Source organism: Lynx canadensis, chromosome A2 (genome assembly GCF_007474595.2).
Source record: "Lynx canadensis isolate LIC74 chromosome A2, mLynCan4.pri.v2, whole genome shotgun sequence".
Lineage (NCBI taxonomy): Eukaryota > Metazoa > Chordata > Mammalia > Carnivora > Felidae > Lynx > Lynx canadensis.
In genome coordinates, this window is record NC_044304.2 from 100523509 (window position 1) to 100536860 (window position 13352).

The 13352-nt window shown below is 39.9% G+C and overlaps 1 protein-coding gene across 1 annotated transcript in view; it reads right to left on the bottom strand.

Moving 5' to 3' along the window:
• COL28A1 (collagen type XXVIII alpha 1 chain) overlaps window positions 1-13352 on the bottom strand; it is a 181856-nt gene that overhangs the window by 51326 nt on the left and 117178 nt on the right. Inside the window, exon 27 of the mRNA XM_030308009.1 lies at window positions 12954-13022. Within this exon, the coding sequence (XP_030163869.1) occupies window positions 12954-13022 (69 nt within the window). The remainder of the gene's footprint in view (window positions 1-12953; window positions 13023-13352) is intronic.

Here is a 13352-nt window from a genome sequence, read left to right on the forward strand (position 1 = left end):
AAGTTTCTCACGTTAGAGTGGGAGAGAGCCAAAGCATAAGAGACTGTTAAAAACTGAGAACAAACTGAGGGTTGATGGGGGGTGGGAGGGAGGGGCGGGTGGGTGATGGGTATTGAGGAGGGCACCTTTTGGGATGAGCACTGGGTGTTGTATGGAAACCAATTTGTCAATAAACTTCATATAAAAAAAAAAAAAAAAAAAAAAAAAAAAAAAAAACCCAGAAACAGCTCCCCACTTCACTCTGAGTAGGAGCCAAAGCCCTTACAAGGGCCTATCTGGCTAGACATGGACTGCCCCCCACCCTGACCCTTGTGCTGTTACCTTCCTGACCTCATCTCCAGCCACACAGATCCCTTCTCTCTTCTTTTGAACCTGCCAGGCACCTTCCTGAGACCACAGGGCCCTTGCACAAGCTCTTCTCTCTGCCTGGGATGCTCTTCCATCAGAAATACAAGACTCCCTCCTTCAGATCTTTGCTTAGATGTTACCTTCTCATGATTTCATTCCACTTAAAACTTCATCACATCCTCTTACCCTGATTTCCCTTTCTTTCCCATATCAGCTTTCATCTTCAAATATACCAGATAACTTACTTATTATGTTTATTGCCAATAGAATGCAATTTCCATGAGTCAAGCATCTTTGTTTGTTTGCTCATGATATGCCCCTACCACCTATAACACAGCCTGGCATATTTAAATATGCTCAATAAATACTTTTTGAATGAATTGCCAAAACAAAATTTTGTATAACTAGCTGAGACTAAATATTGGAGGCAATATCCTTGATTTTGAGCAGAAAGAAGATCTGATTTTTAAAACTTACATATAAAGTTATTTCCCTTATATACAGAACAAAAACATATCCTATTTGAAGGACATATTAGTATTACTCATCTCAATCCTGGCAAAGTGTGTGTGTGTGTGTGTGCACTATTATTTAAGTATATATGTAGCAGAAAAACACAGCAAGTATGTTTACTTCATGAAATTATCATAGTAAGGTAATTTAAGAAGAAAGGACAGATGGAGGTCTGTGGAAGATTTATTATTTCTAAAATTGACATAATAATCACAATGGGAACTATTGACTCATCAGATTTCATTTTTCAATACCAACAGAAGCCAATAGGAGAATTTTCAGAAGGCTAGTATTCTAATAAATTAAAAATCTCTTCTCTCCTTGGAACTTTAAGAGCTACTATTTAGAGGCATAATTGCATATGCCAATAAATAGTCCTATAAAAAAGCTCACTGTCTCTACACTGATGAATAGGAATTGATAATGAATTATATTAGTATTCTTGAAATGTCATCTCTACAAATATGAACTCATAGGAAAATCTGTCCATTTTTAAGGCTAAAACTTCTTGCTAAAAATTACTTCCTGGTAAAGTGGTGAAAATATAACTGGATGATACTGGGTGTCTCATTTAATTCTAACTTGGTTATGAACTTAAGAGGACCATGGGAAGTGTAATGATATTGCCATGGTTGTCTGGTCTGGTGACAGGTAATGATGGATTAAGTTTCCTCCTGCTTATCTCCTTAATCTATTAATGAGAGTCTTTAAAATAGGACCTAGGTCAATTACGAATTTATTAAATATATGCTCTGATTACCACTAGGCAGAATGCTTGAGTGTAAAAAAGAATCACCAGATATAACACCTCAGGCCCGTTCGTAACAAACACATATGTTTACATGGATAGAATTCACTGTGATCCTGTTGCACTGTGGTAATAGATAATTTGGTCACAAAAATCTACTTTCAAGAAAGCCAAATCCAGCATTTCAAATAAACTTCTATCTGTTAGGCCAATCAAGTATACCAACCCGCAAGAGTAAGGTACTCCCACTATTAAACATTAGGATTTAAAAAAGAATTTATCATTTCACAAGTTTAGAGTTCTCTTAATAATGGAATTCAGTAGTTGTTTATTGAATTAAAATATATATAAATGAATCATTTTGTGGGTCAATAATATGGTTACAGGTGGAACTTTACCACTATTTACTATATAACTTTCATATATCCATTCAATTATTCATTACTTTGTTCATTCATTAAACAAATATTTATTAAGTGTTTACTGTATGCCATACATTCTGCTGGGGACTGGGAATTTAGATATGGATGAAGAAACAAAGTCCCTGCTCTCAAAGAGTTGTTGTCTTGTTGTTGTTGTTAACCAAAAGAAGACAGATAATAAACAGGAAAAAAAACACAAATATTTTCAGATGGTGATAGTGCTACGAAAACAATAAAATGGGACAAAGTTACAGAATGATTGAGAATGGGATGATGAGAGTCTCCCAGAAATGATTAAAAAAAAATACTAGTCCACAAAATTAAAAATTCTAACAAATAAAGATTAAGACACATAAAAAAAGAACCTACAGCTAGATACATCATAGTGAAACTGCCTAACACCCAATAAGAAGAGAAACCATTAAAAGTCACAGAGACAAGGACAAATTATCATCTAAGGAATAGTTAGAATGATGGGTAACTTCTCAAGAACAAGAGTGGGGACCAATTGATGAGAAAATCTTCCCTGCACTGAGAGGAAAAGCTGTGTGCCTAGAATTCTAGCCTCAGAAAAACATCTTTTAAGAAGAGATTAAGGAGAAATAAATGTAGTTTCAGGCAACCAAATGGAGAGTTTACTCTAGCGGCTCTCTACCAAGGAAATTCTGAAGAATCCACCTCAGGCAGAAGGACAGTGGTTCCAGTCTGAGATGAAAGATGGATTAAAGAGGTAGAAAGGAGTACATATGTGGACAAGTCTGAATAAACAGTGATTAAGCAAAAATTACCCGAGGGATTGAAAATTAATTAAAACATGAAACAATAATGATAGGGTAGAGGTAAATAGAATTAAAGTATTCTAGTTATTGTAGTACCCAAAAAGTTAATATGGGTATTTCATAAGGTAAATGTGAATATTTTTAAGAGTAAATATTGAAAAAGAGAAAAATGAGTAAATTCCAAACAAGTAAAAGGAAAATACAATAGTTAAAAAGGAGTAAACCTTAAAAGAGGGGGAAGAAAAGATTTTTAAAAAGGAACATAGAACAAGGGGGGACAAATAACCCAAAATTAGATGGTAGAAATAAACTAAAGTTCACTAATTATATTAAATGTAACTGAACTAAAAATGCTCCTGGCAAAAGACAAATGTTGCCAGACTGGACTTTTAAAAATCCAAATACATGGCGGCACCTGGGTGGCTCAGTCGGTTGGTTAAGCATCTGACTTGATGTTGACTCAGGTCATGATCTCACAGTCTGTGAATTCAAGCCCTCCATCAGGCCCTGCAGAGAGAGTGGGGAGCCTGCTTGGGATTCTCTCTCTCCCTTTCTCTCTCTCTGTGCTCTTCCCCCCTCTCAAAATAAATTAAAAAACTTCAAAAAAATCCAAATATATATTGTCTAAAAGAAACATAAAATAAAAGGATACAAAAAGGTGGAAATAAAAGGATAAGAGTAGAACATCAGGAAAATTTAACCAAGAAACAGTAACTACATTAATTTCAGGTATTAGAGGCTTTAAAGTCAAAAGCATTACTACCCCTAGTATCCTAAAAAAGTCATCATAGCCAGTTTTCGATTCTTTCTTGTATTTCCCTTTCTCCTTTTCCCTCCTAATTCCCTCTCTCTGATTCAGGCAAGTGTTCTGCCTGTTTCTCTCCATTTCAATACTCCTTGCTCTTCTGCCTCAATTTCACTTTCCTAGGGCACAATGCACTCCCGTTGGGCCCATGATTCCCAGCCTTATGATGTGAGAAGCAGTTTTGAAGAATTGCTGATTTGAAGAATTTGCTGTAGGCTGAAAGAAAGATTATCCTGGGGCTGTTTTTATCGCCTTCAGTTTGAGCCACAAATACCCATAAACTCCATACTCATGGCTTTGTTAGAGATTCTCTGATCTCAAACAGGTAATTTACCTCATTTCCTCTGACATCTTATATTTGAAATGAGAAGTCATATCTGCAACTAGATAAGCAAAGGTGCTGATAATAAGAAACCAATAACTGTAAAGTTCTTAAGGTGTTTGTAAGAGCATAAGAAAGTTTTGACTACAGACCAGTTGGCACTCACGGACCTGTCACAGAGGTTTGCAGTACAAAAGCATATGTCCTCAACCAGCCACACAGGAAGGGACTTGATAAGACTTTGAGTGTGGGGGGCGTGTAGCGGTTCTTATAGCCTTCCCCCGCAGCTACACGTACCAGCCCAGAGTCTGCCATAATTCCTAGTCTTAGGCCTGGTCATTGATAACAAAAGTTCACTAAGTCCAATCCTTGGCTTTTGACAGAACTGCACTCAGGGAAACAGAAGTGCTTTTTAATATTTCTCTCTCTCTCTCTAAGTTTTTATTTATTTTGAGAGAGACAGAGCACACTAGTGGAGGAAGGGCAGAAAGAGAGAGAGGGAGACAGAGAGAGTCCTAAGCAGGCTCCATACTGTCAGCATAGAGTCCAACACGGGCCTCACACTCACGAGCCGTGAGATCATGACCTGAGCTGAAGTCAGACGCTTACCCGACTGAGCCACCCAAGAGCCCCTTGAAGGGCCAACTTTTAATTTCAAGATGCAAATAAAAATTTTGCATAGCATTTACCTCTGAAAATCTCAAACTGATCATTTTCCTCTTTCTGACACCTACCTTGACTTGGTTATTATAATTCCTTCCGGGAGGAGGAAAAGCAGGGGTGAGTGACCTTGGTACATTACTTAGCATGTCTGTGTATCACCCATGGAATATGAAGAATGTAATACGGCCTTAGTTCCCTTCCTGAGCTCAATATCCCTGAAGAATAAAGTTGCCTCTTTCCCTGCTGAAAGAAGGGGAAAAATATGTACTAGTAATTTACTTCTAACCAAGCATTGATGGGTGGGAAAAAAAATAAAATACCTTTTGTAAATTTTCAACAGTGAAATTCATGTGCTATAAAGATGGCAGCAGCAAAGAGTTAATTTATCCATGTCCTTCATTCAACTAGGTTTTATATGGACAATATCTGTTACAAGAATGAAAAGGAATTAAATATATAATATTTATGTCTTAATATATTAAATAGACATGAATGGATGGGTAGGAAGAGGAGGGGGTGGGGGAGGAGACACAAAGGGAGGAAGAAAAAAGTCAGAACAATTTAAAATGGCAGCATGCCAGGGCGCCTGGGTGGCTCAGTAGGTTGAGCGTCCAGCTTCAGCTCAGGTCATGATCTAGTGGTTCGTGGGTTCAAGCCCCACGTCGGGCTCTGTGCTGACAGCTCAGAGGCTGGAGCCTACTTCGGATTCTGTGTCTCCCTCTCACTCTGCCTCTCTCCCACTCATGCTCTGTCTTTCTCTGCCTCTCAAAAATAAAGAAACATAATTAGAAATTTAAAAATAAATAAATAAATAAATAAATAAATAAATAAATAAAATGGCAGCATGCTCACCATAATTAAAAATTATGTTGCAGTTAGTATAGTATATATTATATATATATATAATTAAAAATTATGAGCAGTTAGTATATAACTGTGCAAATGAAATCTTTCACATAATTTTCAAATATTTGGTGATAACAAATCTTTTTTTTTTTTTAATATTCACCATTAGCACATGGCATTGAACATTGTCTTATCTTTATTACCAAGTCTTTAGTCTTTTGACTTCTCTTTGGGAATTGGGGAAACCATAGTAAAGCTTGGAGCAGGGCACCATTATCTTTGGAAAAAGTGACTTAAAAAATTAGTTTTCCCTTTGGGGTTCATGGCAGTGTGAGGAGTGTGATAGAAGTCAAGCGGACTTCTGAGACCGTCACTAGCCATTGCACAAGGCTGTATCCACAGTAAACAGAGAACAAATATAAACTGATAATGATGATTCAAGTCCACTAAATTAAGAGCCTAAAATCTCCACTCCGGTTCTGATCTGGGGAATAGACTGTTTTCATTGGAAATGTAATGATGAGATTGAGAAGGGAAAACAGCCTACCATATCTTCAGATTCAGATTGAGAAATAAAAAAAAAAAAAAAAAAAAAAAAAAAAAAAAGCCATCCTTTTTCCTAACTGGCTTGAAGGAATGAAAACCACTTGGCACAGGAGGAAAATGAAAGCATGAAGCAGTGAGAAATGCAGATGGTCTCAGAGCCAGTGCCGGTTGATGAATGTAAGCTTTCCCTCACCTGTACAACCTATGTAGAGAATACTGTGAGTGCAGTGCCATTGGTTTGGGTTTATAACCCATGTAATTGTTTTTAATTTAGTTTAAAAAATAGTAAAAGGTATAAAGGTATAATACAGGTATAAAAGGATGCCTTCGATGTCTGAAAAACAGGTTTGTGGAGTTTGATTACCAGGATCAACTTTCAGCCACAGCACTTCCCACCAGAAGCACCTTGGCAGGTGTAATCCCAAAATGCTGAACTATTTTAAGGTACCTGTCACGTGGTTCTGATGACTCCTTTCAAAGTAGAGGAATCATTGTGGGAATTAGAAGATCACAATATGGGAAAAGTATCAGAAGCTAATTCAAAGATGGTTTGTGGCATAAGCACACATATAATCTATTTTATGCCGTTAACTATATTCCTTATTGTTTCAGTTTAGTTTTTAAGGTGTGTTCAGGTTGAATGCAGTGATTCTACTATTGCCAGGGCTAGTTTGTGTTTTAGTTTTGATGCTGCTCTTTGTAGTCACGAAGGACAAAGAAAACTTTAGGTTGAAACACCAGAAAGTCATTGTATTAAAACATGTGTGCGCATATATTTCTCTCTTAATCGTATTAACACTATCATACACATGGTTACCAGTTTAGAAGACTAGGAAATCTTCCTAATGTCAATGACTCTTAACCTTTCTGCAGGCATTTGCAACTTGGTGTAAACCAAATCTACCCCTGACTTTTTCCCCCTTAAGTCAATTTCAACAAATAAATCATTTCTATTTGACCCTTAAGTGGGGGTAATTTTCCATGCTGTAATAGGTCCACTCTAACCGAAAATCTAGTCAAATGGATTCTGGAAACGCTTTGAAACTGATCAGGTCATAGGTAGGAGCCAAAGAGAAGGCTGTGGGGCTCTCTGTGAGATGTCCACCACTCCATGTATGCTCCAAGTCTTTGAAGCTTTAGCCTTTCTGGTGAAAGGATCCCAGAAGGTGGCAAAAATACTTCTCAGTTAAAAGGGCTCTTTGAGTTTATAGAACCACCGTTACTTTAATGCAGGTGAAACAAACAAAAATCTACCTAAGAAATGACATTAACCCTAAACATTGAATGAAGAATCTTAGAAAGCTCTGGGTCCTAACCTAAATTTCTAAATCAGAGGGCTTTGGAGGGTAAAGCCATTTTCTTTCTGACTGTTCTCCTGCTGGCCCTGAAAGCTGAGCTGACTCACCTACCACCACACCCATGCTGGTCTCAGATGCTATCAGTATCCTGAGTAATCCCCTAGGACACTGACCCTCTCCTCATTCCCCACATGAGCCCAATTGCTGGCTTCTCTTTATTCCTGTCTGGCTCTTCCTCTTCATGCCAGGTCTGCCTCCCTCCTCTGATGTCATCTCTCTCTAGACTTTGAACCACAGCTGTGCTGCCAGGTTCCAGGTGGCTCTTGTCCTCTCACCCTGCCTTTGTCACAGATAGGAATGAGCATTTCCTGTTCCTCTCCTGGTCCCTCCAAACCTCAAGCCTCCTCCAGCTCTGTGGCTAATACTCGGCCTGTCTTCTTGAGACAAATTTCTAAATCATCCGCTGGTGCTCCTGATGCCGCGTGAAATAAGTAAGAAGATATCAAGGTTCTAAGGTTTTCTTTTCAAGTTAGGATAAAAGAATGATGAAGCCAAACTCAGTCTTTGTAAGCCCAGGTAACAGAGTCTCACACTATCAGGATAGCAACTAGCCATTCTGGAAGTTGCCATGGAGACTACTCTTATCTTGTGTTTGCTTCTGGAAGCACCAATATACTTCAGAACAACAAATCACTTTAAGTTTGCCATTCTTCCTAGAGATGGGTTAAATTATGTGTGGCATTAATGCAAGCTCTTCACCAAACCTGTGGTTCTTCTTCCTGGTCACATAGCTGTACTGCCTTTCCACAACACTAATTCCAGCCAGTAGAATGGGGGCAGAGGTGATGTATGTCAACACCTGCCCAAGACTTTGAAGAAGCAGGTGTGCCTCTTTCACACTGTCCCTATCTGCCTGCTGGGAATAAGTGGTAAAGAGGCCCAGAACGTGGAGGAAGCATCAATGGCAGATGAGGTTCTCTCAAATTCTAAATGAAAGAAAATTGTCCACCACAAAGGAACACCTACCTTGGGCTGTTATGTGAGCAAACATACTGTATGTGAGCTCTACTGTTTTTGAGCCGTTATTCCTTTTGGAATAATGGAGCCAGGCCCACACTAAGTCACACAACCAAGATTTTATGTTGTAGAGCATGAAATCATTTGAATGCCAGAATTCTGAGCCTTCATCCTGGAAAATAGAAAAGGGACTAGTGGAAAGAGAGGGAAGCAGGGAAGGAATAATAATGTGACTAACCATAAATATTTGTTGCCTATATAACTATGTGCCGAGTCCTGTGTTAAGTGTGTTATACATACAGTCTCATTTAATTCCATCTCTTCTTTATGATATTTTAGGCAATTGTACTATTATTATCTCCATTATTCAGATATGAAAACTGAGGCCAGGTTGCAGGACTGAGGAAGCCATGATTCAAATCTGTTGACTCCACAGCCAACCTCTGATTGAGTACTCAGTACTGTGTCCTGGGCCCTTTGTACAGTTTTATCTTCACAATGCCTTGTAAAATAGGCTGTCTTATCTCCATTTTAAAGATGAAGAAACTGAGGTTCAAGGATTTATCCAAGCTTACACAACTAGCAAGATTCAGCCCAAGGTCTGTGTAGCTCTCTCTCAAGCTCATTTTCTTCCCATCATGCTTTGAGGTCAGACTATAGGTAGAGGGGGGAGATCATTTGGATGGAGTTTCCCTCCATTTCTGGGCTCCAGTTGTCTTAGAGGTTAATCCTTTAACTCTATAACCATGTGACCACTCCCATCATCACTATTTACCAGCTTCGGAGATATTGGGATTTCTGCCAGATAATGTTCACTAGATTCCCCTAGCATGTCACTGAGGCTATTTTTCACACTGGCTGGGCCTAAATATCAGCCCTTCCTGTGTCACAGCCTAACTGCAGGGAGAGTTCCCTCAGCCAGGTTTGGATCAGTCATGCTCAGGCCTAAATGCAGAATGGAAGCCAATGCCATAGAAGCATATTTTTTTTAAATGAGTGAAGGGTTTATGTCCAGCAGTAATTATAGTAGATACCAGTCCACAAATCTACCTCAGAAACTCCTGAAATCAAGGAGGGCCACTAGGAATCTCATTTTTATAAATACCGATTGATTCTCTGAGAAAAAGCACTACAGGAATGTCAGAGCTGATCAGGACACTGGAACTGACTTCAACAAAGATGGAGAGAGGAAAACTGGCCCACACTCTCATTACATCCCTCCTGGACTCTAGGAGGTTGGATGGTTGACATATCATGGAATCCCTTAAGACCCCACCCCATTTCTCCTCCCTCCTGACTTAATCTGGAGGATTACCGGCATATATATAGTCCATATTTAGGGAAACGGTCAGTGTTCACAGTGGGACAAGATGGTGGAATAACAAACTCCTGGTCTATGCCATGAACCTGAAAGACCAAAGCCAAGAAGCCACACTCCCAGATTCACCCATTCAATCAATAGACATTTGTAGTTGAGAGAAAGCAATGAAGTCCCTGAAGGAGCCAGAGATTCTTTGCAATGCAGAGCCAGCTGAGTCACAGGACTGCAGAGAAACTGCAGGAGGCTGCCCGGGTGCCCAAGGGGAGTGAGCCCATCAGGTTTTCATGTTTCCCAGGACAAAGGCTGCCATGGCAACAGCCCTATATGGTCCCAGAGCTTCAGGAAAGGCAGGAAGAGAGGGTTACCAGAAGGTCACACTCTTTCATATGGAAAATCAGGAGAATACATAGGGGTATGGGAAGGGGAGGGCCCACATTCCTCATAGTCAGTGCACATCCAGTCTACAGATGGTAGACAGAGTGAGTCTTTGCTAATACCTCTCTGATCATGTCATCCTTCCCTGACTTTCAATTACTCTTAGGGTGAAGACTAAACTCATTACTGTGCACTACTCTAAGCCCAATTTATTCCATGTACTGCCCTTCCATACTCTCTGGAGTTCAGAGTGTGATTATTTTATAGCCTGTAAACTTTATGAGGACTAAATACCTGTCTTTTCAGTCATCATTTTATATTGCATTTAACTTATTTGCCTGACACAGATGGTGTTCAATCGGTATTGGTTGGTTGGTTGGTTGGTTGATGAGTGACTGACTGAGACACAATATTTTGGCAACAGGGTCCTCTGGGTGGCTCAGTCAGTAAAATGTCTGATGCGGGATTTCGGCTCAAGTCATGATCTCATGGTTCCTGAGATTGAACCCCATGTAGGGCTCTGCCCTGATAGCACATAGCCAGCTTGGGATTCTCTCTCTCTCTCTGCCCCACCCCTTCACTCTCTCTTTTTCTCTCTTTCTCTCTCTCTCTCAAAACAAATAAATAAACTTAGAAAAATATTTTAACAACAAAATTAGGTGGGTGTTGGAGCAAATACCTCTGTGATTGTAACCCAATCCCTATTTTCCCTGTGGTTGGGACAGTATGAGAGACGGGCATAGATCATACCCCAATGTTAAATGTTACCAGCGACAAGGGCTTCCATCAAAGACTTACCAGCAGAAGTGAGTTTTACTAATTCAAATGCGTTTTAGAAAGAGGTGGGAAATGGGTCAACAAATGAACATAAATGATATTTTACTCACCACATAGCCCTAAAATAACTTGGAGGAACACCAGTTCCCTCCCTTTTTTCCATGATGGTATAACCCAGGGTCAAGAAAATGAGGTGGCAGTCCTGAGTAAAATAGGCTTGCCCTGTTGCCAACAGGATGCCAGGCAATCCAGTATGTCTAGAGAGGTTCTATGAGGCCACCTTGGTCAGGGTTCACTGCCAAGTAGTATCAGGCCACAGTCCTCAGAGTTTATCTCATTTCTGCTAGCCCTGGATATGTGACAGTTTTAATTTTGGTTCCTTCCCTATCGTGGTAGGCTTCACGGTATCAGAGATTCACTCAAGATGGACTTTGAACATAACATAACGTGGAGGGCATAATAAAAGACAAGTGGTGAGGAAGGCAGGACACCTCAGTAGGGTTGGTGAGCACTAAGTGCAACCCAGGCCACTCCTTGTTGAATAAGGAAGTATTTCAGGGATCATAAAAAAGAGAAACTGGCACCAGATTTAACACGGTGGCAATAAGGAACTAACAGCACATGTGAATGGAGCTCCTGTTGGCGGAAAGACCAGTGATCGAACGTGGGTTCATTGCTTAAACAAACCCATGCAAAGGTATCTATAGAGCGTTACTGTCTTTTAACTGTAGAATTTTAAGATTAAGTATGAGAGCGATGTTTACAAAGAAGCAGTTTTTTGCTGTATCTTCCAGTGCTAGTAAAATATCAGCAACATGTTAACTGTCAGGCCTTCCCTTGGATACTCAGCCCCACAGACGAGCAACTGTTATTGAAAAGACCTGACATGGAAGCCCCAGACATTGGGAGAGAGATAGAAAGATTTAACACAGATTCAGTGAGTTTTGCTTCTGACAAACCTCACTCTTTATACAGGAGTAGGCAGTTTATTTTCTCAACACTGGATTTCACAATTATTATCTTAAGCTCCCACTGTCTCCTACTTGCTAAGAAATTCTATTTGTTTTCTGTTTTTATTTTGTTGCCTTTTTTTTTTTTTTTTTTTGAGAGAGAGAGAGAGAGGGCACACAAGCAGGGAATGGGCAGAGGGAGAGGGAGAGAGAATCTTAAGCAGGCTCCACGCTCAGCACAGACCCCGATGCAGGGCTCGATCCCACAACTCTGGCATCATAACCTGAGTGGAAACCAGGAGTTGGGTGTTTAACCGACTGAGCCACCCAGGCATCCCAAGAAATCCTATTTGAAAACCAGTTTATTTTGAACGTTTCAATTTTTAAGAGTCAATATCAACTATGCAGGGGATGAATTACTCAGTTTCAAAGTTTAACTGTGGTAAAAAACAATAGAAGTTTTTTTGGGAGAAACTACAATGTGAATGAGTAAAAAACAAAAATTAAAAATAATAAATCAACATAGGAGATGTAGAAAAGGAAATTGTTTGAAATTACATTGCGACCATTAGATGCCAAATTTTGTCTGCTGAGACATGGGGCACCCTGGGAGTTGCACCTTGCTGGATAGCTTATTGCTGTTGAGACAGAAATACAGCAGAATATAGGTGGCTGTGAATTCCAATAACACAGACTCAGGGTTGAGAGCCACGGTTCTCACCCCAGATGCTCAGGAGAATCACCTGGGGGGCTTTTAAGCCCACAGTATTCAATCACTACCCCGAGAGATTCAGATTTCATTCTTCTGGGGTAGGTTGTCAGTATTATTCATAAAGTTCCCCAGGCAGTTCCACTGTGAGCTAAGACTAGGAAATCTTAGGCTAAGAATGGAAGATACAGTTGAGGAAGGTAAGAGGGAGAGAGAGAACACACAGCTGGGCATAAATTCTCCACTCAGCTCAGAGACCAGCAAGAACAACAAACCTACTGTAACAGAAATTTCACCAAGCAATTTATGTAATGTCTAGTGTTCATGAAAACTAATGTACTTACACCATTTATACACTTCTGGATTGTGTCTCTAAAGTACTGGAGGTAATTTTACCCGCTAAGCTTATATTAAATTCATTTCATTATAGTCATGTTTTTATATTATCCATAACCTCTTTTCTCATCGTTCTGGCGAATTGAGAGATGACTCTCGTGCAATCACATCCACTTACTTTAATTCCTTGTAATCCGTAGCCAGGGGGGCCAGGAGGGCCAGGCAGGCCTTTCTGCCCAATATTTCCCTGTTGGAAGATGAAGAGAAACCAGAGAGAAACATGAGGAGATTTAGGAAGAAACAATGTATCTCTGCTCTTGTCTTCCTTCTTCCTTCCTTCCTTCAGTCCTATCAGGACCTGCATCTGTGCACCCCACAAGCTAGATCATATTTTTTATAAAGCAGTGTTTTTCCAAAAATTTTAAGCCACAGAATCCTTTGTGAAAATCTTACACATAATCCAAATGTAAGTAAAGAGGCAAGGCAGGGCTGCTTGACCGAAGAAGAGTGACGTCCCAGTCACCTTGTCTGCTTGGGCTCCTCTGGTTGAACCTACCACCAACCCCTAGAACACCAG